Below are 21,728 nucleotides of genomic sequence, written 5' to 3'. Positions count from 1 at the left end.
ACCGAAATTGCTGGAATTTGGTATTTAGTCTTCATCATAAAAAAGAAAACTAATTGTTCCACAAGTTCGACCAGGCTGAACATAACGCCGTTCTTACTTGTTATATTTAAGATGTATCCTGGGTTGAAGGTCATACAACCCTCCAAACATTTCTCAAGAATTCAAATTCAGAACTTAAATCAGAAATATTTTACAATACTTACTCGCCATATGCACCTTCACCCAATGTCTGGGCCAATGTCCAACCTTCAACAAATTCACGATTACTGGCGGCACTGGAGGACGGGGGAGGAGGCTGTTGGGAATTGTGATTATCGGTATTACCACCATTGCCATTAGAAGAGGATGATAAGGCGGCTAATATTGACGTAGACATATTTTTGCGTTACTCGGAATGGTTGGGCCTAACGAAACGTGTTAAAAGTTTGCTGGTCGTGACCACAAAAGAGCACCACAACGCCACCACCAGCTCGAAATGCAGGACTTTGCTTTAATGACAAAAGTTGGGACAAAGATGCCTGCCTGCCTGGCTGATGCTGCCGCTGTTGCTTTGGTGGCTGAATGAATTTGGGCAGTGAAACTTGTTTCTTTGTTTTTTGGCTGATGTTTCGTTGTTGTTGTTATTTCCTTTTATGGAAAGTGATGATGGTGGTAGAGGTGGTGGTGTTGGTCGCCAGTTGTCGTTTTTTTTGTTGTTGTTGTCTCCTTTTTGGCAAATATCCAATGACGTCGTTGATAACAAGTTTCGGTGGGGATGTGTAGAAGAGCCAGTAGCCCGTTGTGCTTGAGTGTGTGTGTTTGTGTATGTGTGCTAGGCCAAAGGAAAGTTCAGTTTTTTGTTCTTCTTGGTGTTGTAGTAGTCGTTGTTGTTGTTGCTTAAAGTTATATGGAAATGAAATGATTGTAGATATGTTAAGTTTTTGGCTTTTCTGGTTGTTGATTTTTCGTTGTTGCTGTTGTTGTTCTTTTTTCCTGGTAAATGACCGGCTTGGCTGCTTGGCTGGCTGGCTGGTTGTTTGGTGGTTCACTTGGCTATGTTTCTGTTCCTGGTGATGATGGTTGAATAATGTGTCTGGCCTTCAAGTCATAACGTACGTTAATAAAGCAACACCAACAACCTCAAAAATTGCTATACAGATGGTTGGTTGGTTGGTCGGTCGCTTGTTTTGGCTAAATGACTACTTCGTATGGCTTTTGGAGTTGCTGTTGCCGGTTGATCGCTTGCTCGTGTGGTGTTGCTGCTGTTGCTGCTATGATGATTAAATGATGTGTTTGTTTCTGTTGTTGTTGCTTTGGCGAGGACAACTTGGTTTAGGGTTATGTTTCGTTGATTTGGTTTCCTTGTTTGTTTCTTTTCCTTCTTTTGATTTCTAGTCTGGTTGCCAGGCTGGAATTTGAGGTAGGTTGTATGTGTGTTGGTTGGTTGGCTTCTTTTTTTTTTGTTTGTTTGCCCAAAATCACAAAGGACAATACGACGTGTTGCTATTTATGTGGTGTTACTACTGCCGAAAATTATCCACCAATCTGCTTAGATATGCATTTTTGTCTTTGATTGTTCATAATTTATTACTTGTTACCACCGCACGAATAAGGCACGATTGATGTTGACATTCGGGGTTATGTCCTTCCTTTTGGTAGGTTCCTTTATTTCTTATTTTTCTTCTTTGCTTGTCAGTATTAATTTATTTCCCCGGCTACTTTTTTGATTAGCTTCTCTTGATCTGAAATGAAAGAAGAAGAAAAAATGTCATGACATGAAATTGAAATGAATTATCCTTGTTATTATATTAAGGATAAAGTGCTCACAGGATGACCATCTATCCTAATCAAATAAAACTTAATTAATTGTTAGTCAAATATCCGGCCAAGAAAAAAAAAGAAACTTCCGTCAATTTTGGTCCACATAATTTATCTAATTGTAATCTATTTCAATGAAGGATAACAAGGATGTACCATAAAAAGTGTAATGAATGCAAATATACATATTTATTCATAAAATTTTGTTATTTTTTACTTAAAATGTGGAATACAGTCTTAAGGTCAACAAAAAAGAATGGGCATAATACAATTTAAATACAGTATCTGCCAAAACTTAAACACCCCCTCAGTGCCTTTTTTTAAATAATAATTTTTTAAGAAAACTGTGTTATAAATTTATTGTTTTATTTTTCTTTTTATTAATTTATATCTATCTGCATTATTGAAAGAAAACACAAACTTAAGGAATTCAAAATTTTATAAAAATGTTAATTCAAAAAACCCTTTAAGTCGCATATATAAGTGGACAAAACTAAAGCACCACGCCCCCAAATTAAGGAACCAAAAAACTGGTAAAGTCAATATTTCGTTGCTTATCATTTATTCTGGCATAAAGGATATTAAATTAATAATTATTTCAGGGGAAATAATTATTTTTTAGGAAGATGTAACTTAAACCCTAAAAATACTGAAAATCCGGAGGTACCGTTATATGAGGACTATACCAAACGTGGACCCTGGAAGGGGCTGTACCAAAACAGTATCTTATATAGTTCATAATCATCCAAAAATTAGGCTAGGCAGCATGTTCCGGTCAAACACAATATCGCTTAGGTTTAAAAATTGGCAAAAGAGCGATTCACAGAAGAGCGGTAGATGCCGACGTATTCAGTCGACGTCCAGCAAAAACAAAACAAACCTTTCAAAAAAAGAAAAAGCCAGACTAGAATTCGTCAAGACCCATCTCAACTGGAGTGTCAAAAAATTGAGGACTGTGCTGTTCTAAGCTGAATTTAAAGGATTCAGATGGCGTAATGCGTAGAACAAATGGGCGCAACGGTTAAATCCTAAATATTTCAAAGGCGGAACACGATGGTCTGGAATTTTTTCTCGGGATAAGGGATTAAACCAATTCATAAATTGATGAAATTGTGGATAATTTCAAAAATAGAAGACCGCCGTAGGTGGCTTCTATAGAATATAAGACCTCCGTACGAGGCTTCTATAGAATATAAGACCTCCGTATGAAGCTTCTATAGAATAGGAGACCTCCGTAGGAGGCTTCTATAGAATAGAAGACCTCCTTACGAGGCTCGTATGGAATAGGAGACCTCCGTAGGATGCTTCTCTAGAATAGAAGACTTCCGTACGACGCTTCTATAGAATAGAAGACCTCCGTAAGAGGCTTCTATAGAATAGAAGACCTCCGTAAGAGGCTTCTATAGAATATAAGACCTCCGTATGAAGCTTCTATAGAATAGGAGACCTCCGTAGGAGGCTTCTATAGAATAGAAGACCTCCTTACGAGGCTTGTATAGAATAGGAGACCTCCGTAGGATGCTTCTATAGAATAGAAGACTTCCGTACGACGCTTCTATAGAATAGAAGACTTCGGTAGGAGGCTTCTTTAGAATAGAAGACCTCCGTAGGAGGCTTCTATAGAATAGAAGACCTCCGTACGAGGCTTCTATAGAATAGAAGACCTCCGTACGAGGCTTCTATAGAATAGAAGACCTCCGTACGAGGCTTCTTTAGAATAGAAGACCTCCGTACGAGGCTTCTATAGAATAGAAGACCTCCGTACGAGGCTTCTATAGAATAGAAGACCTCCGTACGAGGCTTCTATAGAATAGAAGACCTCCGTACGAGGCTTCTATAGAATAGAAGACCGCCGTAGGTGGCTTCTATAGAATAGAAGACCGCCGTAGGTGGCTTCTATAGAATAGAAGACCTCCGTACGAGGCTTCTATAGAATAGAAGACCTCCGTATGAGGCTTCTATAGAATATAAGACCTCCGTACGAGTCTTCTATAGAATATAAGACCTCCGTATGAAGCTTCTATAGAATAGGAGACCTCCGTAGGAGGCTTCTATAGAATAGAAGACCTCCGTAGGAGGCTTCTATAGAATAAAAGACCTCCGTAGGAGGCTTCTAGAGAATAGAAGACCTCCGTAGGAGGCTTCTATAGAATAGAAGACCTCCGTAGGAGGCTTCTATAGAGTAGAAGACCTCCGTAGGAGGCTTCTATAGAGTAGAAGACCTCCGTAGGAGGCTTCTATAGAATAGAAGACCTCCGTAGGAGGCTTCTATAGAATAAAAGACCTCCGTACGAGGCTTTTATAGAATAAAAGACCTCCGTAGGAGGCTTCTATAGAATAGAAGACCTCCGTACGAGGCTTCTATAGACTAGAAGACCACCGTAGGAGGCTTCTATAGAATATAAGACCTCCTTACGAGGCTCGTATAGAATAGGAGACCACCGTTGGATGCTTCTATAGAATAGAAGACCTCCGTAGGAGGCTTCTATAGAATAGAAGACCTTCGTACGAGGCTTCTATAGACGAGAAGACCTCCGTAGGAGGCTTCTATAGAATAGAAGACCTCCGTAGGAGGCTTCTATAGAACCGTTGGAGGTTTCTATAGAATAGAAGACCTCCGTTGGAGGTTTCTATAGAATAGAAGACCTCCGTTGGAGGTTTCTATAGAATAGAAGACCTCCGTTGGAGGTTTCTATAGAATAGAAGACCTCCGTTGGAGGTTTCTATAGAATAGAAGACCTCCGTTGGAGGTTTCTATAGAATAGAAGACCTCCGTTGGAGGTTTCTATAGAATAGAAGACCTCCGTTGGAGGTTTCTATAGAATAGAAGACCTCCGTTGGAGGCTTCTATAGAATAGAAGACCTCCGTTGGAGGCTTCTATAGAATAGAAGACCTCCGTAGGAAGCTTCTATAGAATAGAAGACCTCCGTTGGAGGCTTCTATAGAATAGAAGACCTCCGTAGGAGGCTTCTATAGAATAGAAGACCTCCGTAGGAGGCTTCTATAGAATAGAAGACCTCCGTAGGAGGCTTCTATAGAATAGAAGACCTCCGTAGGAGGCTTCTATAGAATAGAAGACCTCCGTAGGAGGCTTCTATAGAATAGAAGACCTCCGTAGGAGGCTTCTATAGAATAGAAGACCTCCGTAGGAGGCTTCTTTAGAATAGAAGACCTCCGTAGGAGGCTTCTATAGAATAGAAGACCTCCGTAGGAGGCCTCTATAGAATAGAAGACCTCCGTAGGAGGCTTCTATAGAATAGAAGACCTCCGTAGGAGGCTTCTATAGAATAGAAGACCTCCGTAGGAGGCTTCTATAGAATAGAAGACCTCCGTAGGAGGCTTCTATAGAATAGAAGACCTCCGTAGGAGGCTTCTATAGAATAGAAGACCTCCGTAGGAGGCTTCTATAGAATAGAAGAACTCCGTAGGAGGCTTCTATAGAATAGAAGAACTCCGTAGGAGGCTTCTATAGAATAGAAGACCTCCGTAGGAGGCTTATATAGAATAGAAGACCTCCGTAGGATGCTTATATAGAATAGAAGACCTCCGTATGAGGCTTCTATAGAATAGAAGACCTCCGTAGGAGGCTTATATAGAATAGAAGACCTCCGTAGGATGCTTATATAGAATAGAAGACCTCCGTAGGGGGCTTATATAGAATAGAAGACCTTCGTAGGAGGCTTCTATAGAATAGAAGACCTCCGTAGGAGGCTTCTATAGAATAGAAGACCTCCGTAGAAGGCTTCTTTGACCATACTTTATCGTGTGTTGAACTACCAAACAACCAGAAAATCTACAATTAAACAGTCAAGCCTCTAGCACGTATGTAGAGATCATTGCTTTTTCTAACTTTTCTCCTTCATTCTTTAAGCAAATACTTCCCGTCCAAAGCATTTGGCTGTCTTCGTGGGCCCTACTGAATTCCAAGTGTCATACCAAGTAAACGTAATTGTTAAACCTAGATTATTTGGAAACATCTCCTTGAAAACTCAGTCATCAACCAAAAGTTTATACAGAAGGCCATAATGTATGGTCAGTCAGAATGCAGTACTCACGTTAAGCAAACTTCCGACTGGTCCAATATTATCGTGGGTCTTCTATAGGAAAATTAAGTGAATTTATTTAGGAAGTCCTACAGGTCTTCTAAAGGAACATCTGCTGGACTTTTATATTTGTTCTTTTATAAAAAAGTTAAATTTCAATAATTTTCCATAATAAGACCTATTGCTCCTCTATAACAGCACATACTAATCTCCAGGTGGTATTCCATTAGTTCTTCCTATAAAATACCAGTAAGTCTTCCTATAAAATACCAGTGAGTCTTCCTATTAAAGAGCATCATGTCTTCCTATAGAAGTCCAATTGAACTTCCTATACAGTAAAAACAGTTGGACGGGAGAATTCGTCTTAACCATTTTTTTAACTTTCGTAATTAGATCGCTTTAGGATAAAGACAGGGAACATGGACGATAACAACTCCTAAACAGCACCAATGGGCTGACAAAGTCGAAAGAGAAGCGATAGGTTACAGACAAAATCTGTTGATAAATTTAAAATCATCCTGGGTTTGACAATGGACCGAAAAAGTGAGGTAGAAAATACCTATTTTTGAATTGTCCAGCAAAAGTCCATATAAAGTTGTCATTAAAACTCATTACGACAGGTCAGCAATGCGGACCGGGGTCTACTAGTTTTACATAATTTCTGAAATTCTGGTCATTATCAGCTAAACTATTGAGAGTTGTACCAAGTAACATTTTGCAAAAATATTCCAAATAAAGTTCTTAGCAATTCTTCAGAATATTCTGAAACTCTAAAATGCTTACTTCATGTTGTTTCAGTTGTATTTTGCATCATATCTTTTACAACACGTACTTCAAACACAGTTTACACCAACAGTTTATTCTCGCATATCTGAAAAACTACGTGATAGAGGCACTCTACAACAATGACATGCTCTGAAGAGTTGTGTATTACATTCCAGCGTTGTTCGAGTTCACTATTTCTCCAAATATTTTATTCTTGTCCTTATCTACAAATTTGCTTCAGAGGTTTGAAGAAGATTCGCATTGGTTTCACAGATATAGATCCGAATTGCTTTAAAAAGTCAATAAACAAACCATGTTTAGATGGGGCCATAAAATCCAAGCTGGATCTGACACAACAAAACCCTACTAGGGTTCTTGTCGTTTGGGTCTATACTTTCAAAAAATCGTCATCTCAAACTGTTTGCACAAGATTACCTTAAAAATGCTGCACAGTGTAATAGAAGTCCAGAAAGTCTGTTTATAGAAATGTCCAAAAGGTCTTCATATAGATGAACTGAAGAAGGACAAAAGGTCTTCGTTTAGAGGGCTAAAATGTTTTCTTATGGAAGGTCAACGGGTTTTGTAGAAGATCGAAGTTCTGTTTATAGAAAGCCACTACGAGCTCATGTATATCATCAGAAGATCTTCTTATGAAAGTCAAGTCTTTTTAGAAGGTAAAAATGTCTACTTATAGAAAGCTAAAAGGTCTGCTTATAGAGGGCCAAAAGAAATTCATGCAGATGTCCAGAAGATATTTCTATAGAAACCCAAAAGGTCTTCTTATAAATACCAAAAGGTATTTTTATAAAAGCCCTGAAGGTCTGCTTCTAAAAGGCCAGAAGATCTGCTTATAGGAGGCCATAAATTCTGCTTTTACGAGTTTTTTTTCATTTAAAATACATTTTTATCGAATGACTACGTATCAGAAGATTCGAGGTTCGACTCCTGACAGGATCGCCAGATGTTGATTCAAGACTTTTATAATTTTTATTTTACGAGTTTTTTTTTCATTTAAAATACATTTTTATCGAATGACTACGTATCAGAAGATTCCAGGTTCGACTCCTGACAGGATCGCCAGATGTTGATTCAAGACTTTTATAATTTTTATTTTACGTTTTTTTTTTTTCATTTAAAATACATTTTTATCGAATGACTACGTATCAGAAGATTCCAGGTTGACACCTGACAGGATCGCCAGATGTTGATTCAAGACTTTTATAATTTTTATTTTACGTTTTTTTTTTCATTTAAAATACATTTTTATCGAATGACTACGTATCAGAAGATTCCAGGTTGACACCTGACAGGATCGCCAGATGTTGATTCAAGACTTTTATAATTTTTATTTTACGAGTTTTTTTCATTTAAAATACATTTTTATCGAAACACTACGTATCAGAAGATTCCAGGTTCGATTCCTGACAGGATCGCCAGATGTTGATTCAAGACTTTTATACTTTTTATTTTACGAGTTTTTTATACCCTACACCACTATGTGGGGAGGGTATTATAAGTTGGTTTTGGCCAAAAAGTTTGTAACGCATCGAAATAATGGTCGTAGACCCATACTTATATATACCAAAATGAATGTCTCGACGAGCTGAGTCGAGTTTTTATACCCTCAGCCTTTAGGCTATGAAGGGTATATACACTTTCATACGGGCAAAATGTGCCTCATCGAAATAATGGTTTTAGACCCCAAGTATGTTTGGACGAAATGTGTTTCAGACAATTTGGAGTCGATTGAGCAATGTCCGTCCGTCTGTCTGTCTGTCTGTCTGGCTGGCTGGAGCGCACGATAACTCTCGAACGGATGAACCGATTCGGTTTAAATTTTGGCTTTCGTAATATTTTGTCCAAACTTAGTTTAAGTTCGAAGATGAGCTATATCGGTCCACTCCTTCCGGTACCTCCCCCACAAAAGTTCGAAAATGTTCGGAAAATTTGTACGCACGATAACTCTTGAAGGGTTTTACCGATTTGGTCCATACTTTGCCCATCGTGGAGCGTGTACCAGACTTAGATCATGTTTTAATATGGACTCAATCGGTCCACTCCGTCGGGTACCTCCCACACAAAATTTTGGAAAAGTTCAGTTTAGGAACATCTCTCGAATCGCTTTGATTTTTGCTTTAGCAACTTGTATTCACTGCCCTCCATACGACGGTATAAGTTTCATCAGGGGCAAGTCCATACTTCCTGAGAAAATAGCCTGAAAGTTGCAAAAAACCCCTATGACACCGTGTGAGGAGGTTGGAGGGCAAAATAACTCTCGAACAGGTCTGCCGATTCGGTCCAAAGTTTGGCCTTAGTAATATTTTGTCCAAACATAGTTTAAGTTCGAAGATAAGCCAAATCGGTCCACTCCTTCAGGTATCTCCCCCACAAAAGTTCAAAAATGTTCGGAAACATTGTGCGCACGATAACTCTTGAAGAGAGTGGCCGAATTGGTCCATACTTTACACATCCTAATATATCTACCAGATATAGATCAGGTTCAAATATGGACTATATTTGTCCACTCCATCCGGTACCTCCCACTCAAAATTTCGGATACATGTTCACTTTAAGACCTGCTTTCGAATCACTTTGATTTTTGCTGAAGCAACTTGCATTGCTGCCTCAATTGCGATGGTAAAAGTTGTTTCAGGGGCAAGTTCATACTTCTTGAGCAAATATCCCTGAAGTTCTAAAAAACCCCTATGGTACCATATGTAGTGGCTGGAGATCCATTCTTTTTAGTATCTCCTCCGCAAAACTTTTGATATTAAATCCTAATCAACATTTTTGTTAGTTCAAACGCCCAAAATTTTTAAAACTCCCTAAATACATGCGTTTTTTGGAAAAAAAATTGTTTCAATATACACAGGCTGAGGGTATATCTCTGTCGGCAAAGCCGACTGATACTTTTTTACTTGTTTTTCATTTAAAATACATTTTTATCGAATGACTACGTATCAGAAGATTCCAGGTTCGACTCCTGACAGGATCGCCAGATGTTGATTCAAGACTTTTATAATTTTTATTTTACGTTTTTTTTCATTTAAAATACATTTTTATCGAATGACTACGTATCAGAAGATTCCAGGTTGACACCTGACAGGATCGCCAGATGTTGATTCAAGACTTTTATACTTTTTATTTTACGTTTTTTTTTTTTCATTTAAAATACATTTTTATCGAATGACTACGTATCAGAAGATTCCAGGTTGACACCTGACAGGATCGCCAGATGTTGATTCAAGACTTTTATAATTTTTATTTTACGAGTTTTTTATACCCTACACCACTATGTGGGGAGGGTATTATAAGTTGGTTTTGGCCAAAAAGTTTGTAACGCATCGAAATAATGGTCGTAGACCCATACTTATATATACCAAAATGAATGTCTCGACGAGCTGAGTCGATCTGTGTGATCTATGTGTGTCCGTCCGTCAGTCCGTCCGTCTGTCCATCTAAACCTTGTAATCACGCTACAGGTCGCAATTTTGGTCGGATCGTTACCAAATTTTGGGTGTTGATGAGGGTCCCGGAGGGGAAGAAGCCTATTGATTTTGGTGATGGTCGGATAATATTCTGGGGTCGGAATGGGCAAAAAACTTATTTGGGGAAAAAGTCAACGCTTTATTTCAAAGCGAATATCTCCGTATCTATAAACGGGTATATCAAGGGCAAAACCTGCTAGTGAAAGCAGAAAATATCACCTTTACAACCATGTATAGTAGGTTGTCGTAGGTGGTCAAACAACGAAGATATCGCAATAGTCGCTAATAGAACCCAACTTTTCATTTATTCGATTTTAATTCTAATGACGAATAACACAGCTTTTGTTGGGGACTTTCCAAAAACAAAGCCAGGCTATAAAAGTAGAAAATCCTGTCTTTACAATGCACGATGGGGCCAATGAGAGGTTTTCGAGGCAACAAATCACTGGGGCAAGCTAGACCTTCCAAATTTTGTACAGATGTTTATAATGGGCTTAAAAAACTAATATGCCAAATTTGGTTCATATCGGTTCATATATACATATAGCTCCCGTATATATGTTCGCCCGATTTCAAGCAATTGATGGACCAAATACGCAAATTCTGCCCAATTTTTATGCGATTTGGAAAATACCACGGAATTAGGACTACAAATAAGTTTGCCAAGTTACATTGAAATCGGTTCAGATTTTGGTATTGCTCCCATATTTATTTTCGCCCGATTTTAGGTACCTGGGCACCAATCCCGCTATGTATTTCCAATCTTGATGAAATTTTAAATGTGTGACGGATTTTGGTCTAGAAACATTTTTGGCAAATCATATTGAAATCGGTTCAGAATTGGATATAGCTCCCATATATATGTTCGCCCGATTTCAGACAAATGATTGACCCAGCATGCAAATTCCAGCAAATTACAATAAAATTTGGAAAATGTTACGGAATTCGGACTACAAATAAGTTTGTCAAGTTATATTGAAATCGGTTCAGATATAGAAATAGCTCCCTTATATACATATGTTCAAATTTCATGGTTTTGTCTGTGGTCTGTTATAAGTTAATAAAAAAGGTTCCAAATTTAGTAAAACTCGGCTAAGATTCCGCCACAAAAGCCAAGTTTGCCTGCGATATCTTTGAAATGATATATTATATATATATTATTATATACGTCTATTAAATTTTTCCGAAATCCAATTGATAACATTAATGGGTTTCCGATTATTCTCCAACCAAAACATAAAAATGTCCATATTTTTAGTATTACGACATCTGAAATCAGATTTTTATAAAAAGGCGCAGCTGGGCGCAGCTAATTTTTTCACAAAACGATAGTACACATTAATACCTTTCACCACATATATATAATATCCTAGATCTACCTAGATCTCAAAAGTTATACTCCAGAGAACACATGGATAACAAAGCAAAATACTCCAAAAAAGACATAACATCTTAACTCAAAAATACATTTACCACACATAACATTTTTATTATTTGTTAACACTATCTTATTTTACATACCCATTGAAGAGCTTTCCATGTTTAAAAAATATAAAAATGTTGAAATGTTCTTTTTGGCGCCTAAAATGCTTTCACTACTTATTTATAATGAATGTCGGAAAATGATGCATAAGAAAATATGTCACCATTGCCAGATCAGTATGTCGCAATGTGATGTTACCAGATTGATTTATTTTTTTATTTTTAGTGATTCAGAGTGTTGGCAAACGAAATCCGTTATTATTTTTTTCAAATTGTTCACTTCAAAAATTGACTTTTTGCCTCGAAAACCTGCTATTGGCCCCATCGTGCAATGATTCAAAGTAGGTTAGTGTAGGTGGCCAAATAATGGAGATATCACAATAGTCGGTAATACATCCCATTTTTCCACTTTTAAAGAAACCACGCTACAAGTCGTAATTTTGATCGGATCGTCACCAAATTTTGGATGTTGATGGGGGTCCCGGAGGGGAAGAAGCCTATTTAATTTAGTGATGGTCGGATAATATTTAGGGGTCGGAATTTGCAAAAAACTTATTTGGAGAAAAAGTCAACGTTTTATTTCAAAGCGAATATCTCCGCTTCTATAAGGGCTATATCAAAAGCATAACCTGCTAGTGAAAGTAGAAAATATCGATTTTGCAACGATGTAAAGTAGGTTGTCGCAGGTGGTCAAATAACGAAGATATCGCAATAGCCGCTAATAGAACACAACTTTTCATTTTTGCGATTTTAATTATAATGACGAATATGACAGCTTTGGTTGGTGACCTTCCAAAAACAAAGTCTGACGATGAAAGTAGAAAAGCCCATCTTTACAATGATGCAAATTAGGTTGGCGTAGGTGGCCAAATAACGGAGATGTCGCAATAGTCGTTAATACATCCCTTTTTTCCATTTTTTTGTAATCATGCAATTCTGATCGGATCGTCACGAAACTTTGGGGGTTAATGGGAGTCCTACAGAGGAAGAAGCCTATTGATTATGGTGATGGTCGGATAATATTCAGGGGTCGGAATGGGCAAAAAACTTATTTGGAGAAAAAGTCAACGTTTTATTTCAAAGCGAATATCTCCGCTTCTATATAAGGGAATATCAAAAGCAAAACTCAACTAATGAAAGTAGAAAATATCACCTTTGCAACGATGTAACGCAGGTTGTCGTAGGTGGTCAAACAATGATGATATCGCAATAGCCTCTAATAAAACACAACAATTCATTTTTGTGATTTTAATAATAATGACGAATAGCACAGCATTGGTTGTGGACCTTCCAAAACCAAAGTCCGACTATAGAAGTAGAAAATCCCATCTTTACAATGATGTAAAGCATGTTGGCGTATGTGGCAAAATAACGGAGATATCGCAATAGTCGGCAATACATCCTATTTTTTAATTAATTGGATTAATCGAGCTAATATGGCCAAAGGAGTTTTGTATTGAAAAATGAATTCTAGCGAAATACCACACACTCAACCATTACGCTACGATCGTTTCGCCTGGTGGTTTAAGCCAAGCTCATCAGGCGTATTTGAATGCTAATGGCTAGAAGACAAAGGCTGATTTTGATAACTTCTATTTATACAAACATTTTTACAATTTTGTAATTATGAAGTATTTATGGAAGTCTTTTTCTTTATCAAGTCACCCTAGTGTCTTGTCTAGGAATCATTTTCTCAATACATACACATATACAATCGAAGGGGGGTTTCCTTCATGAATTGTAATGCCTTCAGTTTTTGAAGTTTTGGATATCATGTCGACTAGTTTTGTTGATATGATACATTGGCATCATGTCGACTAGTTTGTTGATATGATACATTGGCAGTGGCTTAGAACGCTGAGATCTCGACAACATTGTCTGTTTGTTGAAGAGGACCCACGCTACACGTCGTAATTTTGATTGGACCGTCACGAAATTTTGGGTTTTAATGGGGGTCCCACAGAGGAAAAAACCTATTGATTTTGGTAATGGTCTGATATTATTCAGGGGTCGGAATGTGATGGTTGATGGTTGGCGTACATCCCACTTTTCCATTTTTTTATATGAGTTATTCTGACGATGCACTTAAATGCGTTTCAATAAAATTGACCTGTATTATTGAAGACATTCAGAACAAAGGCGCTAAGCTATCCCAATTTTAATATTTTGAATTTTACCAGTCAAAAACTTATGCACAGGGGAAGTGGTGTAGGGTATCCCATAGTCGGTCCCGACCCGACTATAGCCTTGGCTCACTTGTTTCATTTAAAATACATTTTTATCGAATGACTACGTATCAGAAGATTCCAAGTTCGACTCCTGACAGGATCGCCAGATGTTAATTCAAGACTTTTATAATTTTTATTTTACGAGTTTTTTTTTCATTTAAAATACATTTTTATCGAATGACTACGTATCAGAAGATTCCAGGTTCGATTCCTGACAGAATCGCCAGATGTAGGTACTTTTATAATTATACCCTCCACCATAATATGGAGGTTATATTTTTCATTCCGTTTGTAACACATCGAAATATTCGTCGGAGACCCCATAAAATATATATATTCTTGATCAGCACAAAATTTTAACTCGATATAAACATATCCGTCTGTTTGTCCGCCTGCCTCTTGAAATCAAGATACAGCTCGCAATTTTTAAGATATAACTTTATTATTTGGTATAGGAGTTTTTATCACTCCTAGGATGGTATTGAAAATGGGCTATTTATGGTACCACCCGATTTTCAGTATTTTGAAGGTTGTGGGCTAGATATCTCAACGAAAGGATGAAATTTGCTCCTGGATTTTATAGGTATAGGTTCACGCTTTCATATAGCCCCCCATAGAACGTTACCTCCCGAATTTCGGTATTTTAAAGGTTTTACCGAAATTGCTGAAATTTGGTATTTAGTCTTCTTCATAAACGAAAGGAAAGTAATGGTTCCATTTTACTTCAATACAACTTGTGGTGGAGGGTACAAAAAGTTTGGCCCGGCTACAGCTCACTTTCTATATGAAAACCCTATTGGATACTAAAGCAGCAGCTGATCGTCAATGAGAAAAGACATTCAGGACTTCGGTATTGTGGACTTCTGTAAGAAGTCCATGTGGTCTTTTATGATCTTCCGTTAGAAAAGAAACCTTCTTTAATAATAGCATATTCGAAGGAATTCAGATCTCCTTCAAAGAGCCCTTCTGTTCTTCAAAAATAAGTCCGTCTGGATTTTATAACACGGCAATCTCCCATTCTATAAGAAGACCTTCTGGTATAATAAGACCTTATATACGACTTTTATCAGAAACCACCTTCTGAAGGAAGTTTGTATAATAAGACCTTATATACAACTTTTATCAGAAACCACCTACTGAAGGAAGTTTGCCTGCCCTTCTATTTGAAGACTTTCTGGTTTTCTATGGCAATATCCTCTAAGCTTACGTTAGATAACCTTATGGTATTATTCATGAAATTCTTCTAGTCCGTCTGTTCTCTTGTATACAGACCTTCTGCCTTCTTCTTCCATAGGAAGACTTTCTGGTCAACCTTCCGGTGCTCTATAAAGACCCTCCCTCCGGTACTGCATAAAAATAAGTTGTTGATCAGATAGTTTTCATACCAAAGACCTGAAGGTCTTCATGAAAAAGGCATTTTAGAGCATAACAATGTCCTGATAATTTATTAAGCACATGTTCATAAAGATTTTTTTAGAATAACTATCCAAGTTTATAAGTTTAACTTTTGCGAGCTATTAATGAAACCGTAGATTGTATGATGATGATGAAAGTTTTTTGATAATTAAAGTTTCCCTATTAAAAATATAAGCATGATTTTCTTTTAGATTTAAACTTCCCAAAGCCAACAAACATTAATGCAGGGGGGAGGTGAGAAGGAGTAGGAAAGTCAAAACAAATATTGTATGTAACAAGTATAGCGCAGCAATGCTAAAAGATATGTGTATACCATAAAGCCGCAAGAAAAAAGATGATACGGCAATGGAGTAAAGAGTATTACGGGTCATTTACAAAACCTGCTCAGCAATGAACCCGCCGCCACCGTGTTATATTCCCATCAAGACTCCATTTGCACCCTGAAAACGCAAAAACGTATGCAAACAAAAATTAAAGCATGGCTAGAAGCAACTACATTCGAGAGAGAGTGAGCGAGTGATGGAGATGGAGTGCCGGGAAAATGCAGAGATTTTTTTCTATATTCCCTATTTTGGCATGGTCATGGTTTCAACGAATCATGCTTGGCTTCTCCACTATAGTAAAACGGTTACAGTTTTTACGCATTTCCCACACAGTTTCTCTCTCCTGGAACAACAATGAAAAATAAGGTCATGCGCAAAAAAAATGTTCAGGATTTTGCGGGATAGAATAATGAGAGAGAATTTCTATATAATGGGAGTTGTGGCAACACTTCATGTTTCATTTAAAAGATGCAAAAACAACAACAGCAGGGGATTGAGGATTAAAGTTATGAAATTTGCAAAAAGAAAGAAATCGCCTAGAAGTCAACAAAACAAGAAATCAAATTGTGGCAGAACTGAAGTTCTAAAATGGTGCGATATGAACCCTAACATGTTATGAAACAACATGAACACGAGGAAGAAGTGGCATGTGGTTGCCGGTATACACATAATATCGATGACTCCAAGAGGTTCATAATAAAACATGAAAATGAAAAAGTTTTTTTTTTGTTGGGAATAACGCAAAGAAAAAGAAACTCTCTTTTCAGATTCCCCCACAACTTTTTTAGGAAACAAAATTCATAAAATCGAGTTACATGATTCGAAAATCTCCACAGATAATGAACATTTCTCTGCTATTTTATGTTCTTCCTTTCTTAAGTTATTTTCATAGGTACCACACCCTCGTTTGCATCCCTTAAAAACAAAAGGAAGCTGCAACGTCAATCACCAAAAAACAAAAAAAAAATAACAAAATGTTTAGGGTAACAATTTAGGAGCGCAGATAAGCCTTACCAAAATCTTCCAGGAAGGGCAATAATCGTGAATTTTTAAAAGAATATTTTTGAGGTAACTTCAGAGCAATAATCGCGGATTTTTAAAAGAATATTTTTAAGGTACCTTCAGGACCATAATCGTGGATTTTTAGAAGAATATTTTTAGGATACCTTCAGGTCAATAATCGTGGATTTTTAAAAGAATATTTTTAAGGTAACTTCAGGGCAATAATCGTGGATTTTTAAAAGAATATTTTAAGGTAACTTCAGGGCAATAATCGTGGATTTTTAAAAGAATATTTTTAAGGTAACTTGAGGGCAATAATCTTGGATTTTTAAAAGAATATTTTTAAGGTAACTTCAGGGCAATAATCGTGGATTTTTAAAAGAATATTTTTAAGGTACCTTCAGGGCCATAATCGTGGATTTTTAAAAGAATATTTTTAAGGTACCTTCAGTGCAATAATCGTGGATTTTTAAAAGAATATTTTTAAGGTACCTTCAGTGCAATAATCGTGGATTTTTAAAAGAATATTTGTAAGGTAGATTCAGGGCAATAATCGTAGATTTTTAAAAGAATACTTTTAAGGTACCTTCAGGGCAATAATCGTGGATTTTTAAAAGAATATTTGTAAGGTAGATTCAGGGCAATAATCGTAGATTTTTAAAAGAATACTTTTAAGGTACCTTCAGTGCAATAATCGTGGATTTTTAAAAGAATATTTTTATGGTACCTTCAGTGCAATAATCGTGGATTTTTAAAAGAATATTTTTATGGTACCTTCAGTGCAATAATCGTGGATTTTTAAAAGAATATTTTTATGGTACCTTCAGTGCAATAATCGTGGATTTTTAAAAGAATATTTTTAAGGTACCTTCAGTGCAATAATCGTGGATTTTTAAAAGAATATTTTTAAGGTACCTTCAGTGCAATAATCGTGGATTTTTAAAAGAATATTTTTAAGGTACCTTCAGTGCAATAATCGTGGATTTTTAAAAGAATATTTTTAAGGTACCTTCAGTGCAATAATCGTGGATTTTTAAAAGAATATTTTTAAGGTACCTTCAGTGCAATAATCGTGGATTTTTAAAAGAATATTTTTAAGGTACCTTCAGTGCAATAATCGTGGATTTTTAAAATAATATTTTTAAGGTACCTTCAGTGCAATAATCGTGGATTTTTAAAAGAATATTTTTAAGGTACCTTCAGTGCAATAATCGTGGATTTTTAAAAGAATATTTTTAAGGTACCTTCAGTGCAATAATCGTGGATTTTTAAAAAAATATTTTTAAGGTACCTTCAGGGCCATAATCGTGGATTTTTTAAAGAATATTTTTAAGGTACCTTCAGGGCCATAATCGTGGATTTTTTAAAGAATATTTTTAAGGTACCTTCAGGGCAATAATCGTGGATTTTTAAAAGAATATTTTTAAGGTACCTTCAGGGCAATAATCGTGGATTTTTAAAAGAATATTTTTAAGGTACCTTCAGGGCAATAATCGTGGATTTTTAAAAGAATATTTTTAAGGTACCTTCAGTGCAATAATCGTGGATTTTTAAAAGAATATTTTTAAGGTACCTTCAGGACAATAATGGTGGATTTTTAAAAGAATATTTTTAAGGTATCTTCAGGGCAATAATAGTGGATTTTTAAAATAATATTTTTAAGGTACCTTCGGGGCAATAATCGTGGATTTTTAAAAGAATATTTTTAAGGTACCTTCAGGGCAATAATCGTGGATTTTTAAAAGAATATTTTTAAGGTACCTTCAGGGCAATAATCGTGGATTTTTAAAAGAATATTTTTAAGGTACCTTCAGGGCAATAATCGTGGATTTTTAAAAGAATATTTTTAAGGTACCTTCAGGACAATAATGGTGGATTTTTAAAAGAATATTTTTAAGGTACCTTCAGGGCAATAATCGTGGATTTTTAAAATAATATTTTTAAGGTACCTTCAGGGCAATAATCGTGGATTTTTAAAATAATATTTTTAAGGTATCTTCAGGGCAATAATCGTGGATTTTTAAGGTACCTTCAGGGCCATAATCGTGGATTTTTAAAAGAATATTTTTAAGGTACCTTCAGGGCAATAATCGTGGATTTTTAAAGGAATATTTTAAGGTACCTTCAGCGCAATAATCGTGAATTTTTAAAAGAATATTTTTAAAGTACCTTCAGGGCAATAATCATGGATTTTTAAAAGAATATTTTTAAGGTACCTTCAGGCCAATAATCGTCGATTTTTAAAAAAATATTTTTAAGGTACCTTCAGGGCCATAATCGTGGATTTTTAAAATAATATTTTTAAGGTACCTTCAGGGCAATAATCGTGGATTTTTAAAAGAATATTTTTAAGGTACCTTCAGGGCAATAATCGTGGATTTTTAAAATAATATTTTTAAGGTACCTTCAGGGCAATAATCGTGGATTTTTAAAAGAATATTTTTAAGGTACCTTCAGGGCAATAATCGTGGATTTTTAAAAGAATATTTTTAAGGTACCTTCAGGACAATAATCGTGGATTTTTAAAAGAATCCTTTTAAGGTACCTTAAGGCAAATAATCGTGGATTTTTAAAAGAATATTTTTGCGGTATTTTCAGGCCAGTAATCGTGGATTTTTAAAAGAATCCTTTTAAGATACCTTCAGGCCACTAATCGTGGATTTTTAAAAGAATCCTTTTAAGGTACCTTCAGTGCAATAGTCGTGGATTTTTAAAAAATTATTTTCAAGGTACCTTCAGGGCAATAATCGTGGATTTTTAAAATATTATTTAAGGTACCTTCAGGGCAATAATCGTGGATTTTTAAAAAATTATTTTCAAGGTACCTTCAGGGCAATAATCGTGGATTTTTAAAAAATTATTTTCAAGGTACCTTCAGGGCAAAAATCGTGGATTTTTAAAAACGTATTTTCAAGGTACCTTCAGGGCAAAAATCGTGGATTTTTAAAAAATCATTTTCAAGGTACCTTCAGGACAATAATCGTAGATTTTTTAAAAATTATTTTCAAGGTACCTTCAGGGCAAAAAACGTGGATTTTTAAAATCTTATTTTCAAGGTACCTTCAGGACAATAATCGTGGATTTTTTAAAAAATATTTTCAAGGTACCTTCAGTGCAATAATTGTGGACTTTTGAAAATTATTTTCAAGGTATTTTCAGGGCAATAACCGTGGATTTTTAAAAAATATTATTTTCAAGGGCAAGAATCGTGAATTTAAAAAAAAAATTTTTTTCAAGGTATTTTCAGGGCAATTTAAAAAAAATATTTTTAAGGTAACTTCAGGGCAATAATCGTGGACTTTTAAAACAATTATTTTCAAGGTACCGTCAGGGCAATAATCGTGGATTTTAAAAAAAAAACTTATTTTCATCTTCATAGTAAAAATCGTGTATTAAAAAAATATTTTCAAGGTACCTTCGAAGCTTGGGGGGCAATGATCGTAGAAGTTTAATGGAACTTTTGAGATACCTTCAGGACAATAATTGCGGATTTAAATAGAATGTTTTTGGGATACTGTCAGGGCAATAATCGTGGATCGTGTTTATACGTCCATAAGAATATCTGCTGGATTTCTAGAAGAGGACCAACTGGTCTGCTATAAGAAGATCTTCTGGTCTTCTATTAGAAGATCTTCGGGCCTTCTAAAAGAAGACTTTCCAGCTTTCTATAAGAAAACCTTCTATAAGCCGAACTATAAGAAAATCCATTGGGATTTTAGAAGAAAACGGTTGGCTTCCTATATGAAGACCGTCCCGCCTTCTATATGAAAAACTTGTGACCTTTTATAAGATCTCTTAGCATTCTATAAAAAGGCATTGTGGCCGTCTATAAGCAGACCTTCTGGCCTCCTATAAGTAGACGTTCTGGTCTTATATAAAAAGACCTTCTTCTTGTCTTCAATAAGAGGACTTTTTTCCTGTCATCTATAAAAAGTCCTTTATAGTCCATTAAAAAATCTTCTAGAAGAAGACCATCTTCTGGTCTTTTGTAAGAAGCCTTTCTTCTGGTCTTCCATAAGAACACCTTCTTTTGGTCTTCTATAAGAAAACCATCCGACCTTCTATAAGAAGACCTTCTGGCCTCTTATGAAGACCTTCTGACTTCCTAAAAACAATCCTTCTGGTCTTTTACAGGAAGAAGTCCTTCTTCTGGTCTTCTATAAAAATAACTTTTTCTGGTCTTCTTTATGAATACCATCTTCTGGTCTTTTATAAGAAGCCTTTCTTCTGATCTTCCATAAGAAGACCTTCCCGCCTTCTGAACAAAGACCTTCTTTTCTTCGTATATAATACCATCTTCTGGTCTTCCAAAGAAGGTCTTCTTCTTGTCTTCGGCTTTCTATAAGAGGACCTTCTAACCTCTTATAAAAGGTCTTTCTGGGCTGCTATAAAATGACTTTGTGGCCTTCTATAAGAAGATTTTCTGACCTCCTAAAAACAGGCCATCTGGTCTTTTACAGGAAGACCTTCCGGCCTTCTATAAGCAGAACTTTTGATCTTCTCAAAGCAGATCTTCTGGCTTTCTATAAGCAGATCTTCTGATTTTCTGTAAGACGTTTTGGCCTTCTAAAAGATAAAAGTATTTTAGCCGATGTTCTGACCTTCTATAAACATTCATTGTTATCTTCATTAAGAAAACCTGTTGGTCTATGAAAAGATCTTCTTCTGGCCATCTCACCCAATGTTTTCTCGACCCATCCGACAATTCAATAAGAAGACAATTCTAGATTTCTATAAGCTTAACTTAAGACTGGCTATAAAAGACCTTCTGGTCTCCTATAGGAAGGCATTCTAGTCTTCTATAAGAGGACCTTCAGGTGTTCTATAATAAGACCTTCTTCTGGTCTTTTATAACAAGACCATCCACTGGCCATGTATAAGAAAAGCATCTTCTGGTTTTCTACAAGGAAACCATCTGACTTACTATAAGACCTTTTGTGAGAAGGCCTTTTTTATCTTCTATAACCAGAACTTCTGGCTTCTTATAACAAGACCTTCTGGCTTACTATAAGCAGACCTTCTCCCATTCTGTAACATGACCACTTAGTCCAACATAGAAGACATTTGGCAATCTAAAAGTAGTAATTTTTCCTTCTAAAAGCCCTTCTGGTCTAATACTGATACTTACTATCCTTCTCTTCATATACATTTTACAACAACATCTCCCTCCAATTCCATTGCTG

At 36.1% G+C, this 21,728-nt stretch overlaps 1 protein-coding gene across 2 annotated transcripts in view; it reads right to left on the bottom strand.

Annotated features, from left to right (window-relative positions):
- Positions 1 to 21,728, bottom strand: part of grp (serine/threonine-protein kinase grp) — a 191,826-nt gene that overhangs the window by 92,379 nt on the left and 77,719 nt on the right. For both annotated transcript variants that reach the window (XM_073970680.1, XM_073970681.1), the window contains exon 3: positions 204 to 1,721. In XM_073970680.1, the coding sequence (XP_073826781.1) occupies positions 204 to 376 (173 nt within the window). In that variant the 5' untranslated portion in view covers positions 377 to 1,721. The remainder of the gene's footprint in view (positions 1 to 203; positions 1,722 to 21,728) is intronic.

The sequence above is a fragment of the Musca autumnalis genome, unplaced genomic scaffold (genome assembly GCF_047663935.1).
Source record: "Musca autumnalis isolate F117 unplaced genomic scaffold, ASM4766393v1 scaffold_2, whole genome shotgun sequence".
Lineage (NCBI taxonomy): Eukaryota > Metazoa > Arthropoda > Insecta > Diptera > Muscidae > Musca > Musca autumnalis.
This window is presented reverse-complemented; position numbering and strand designations above follow the sequence as displayed.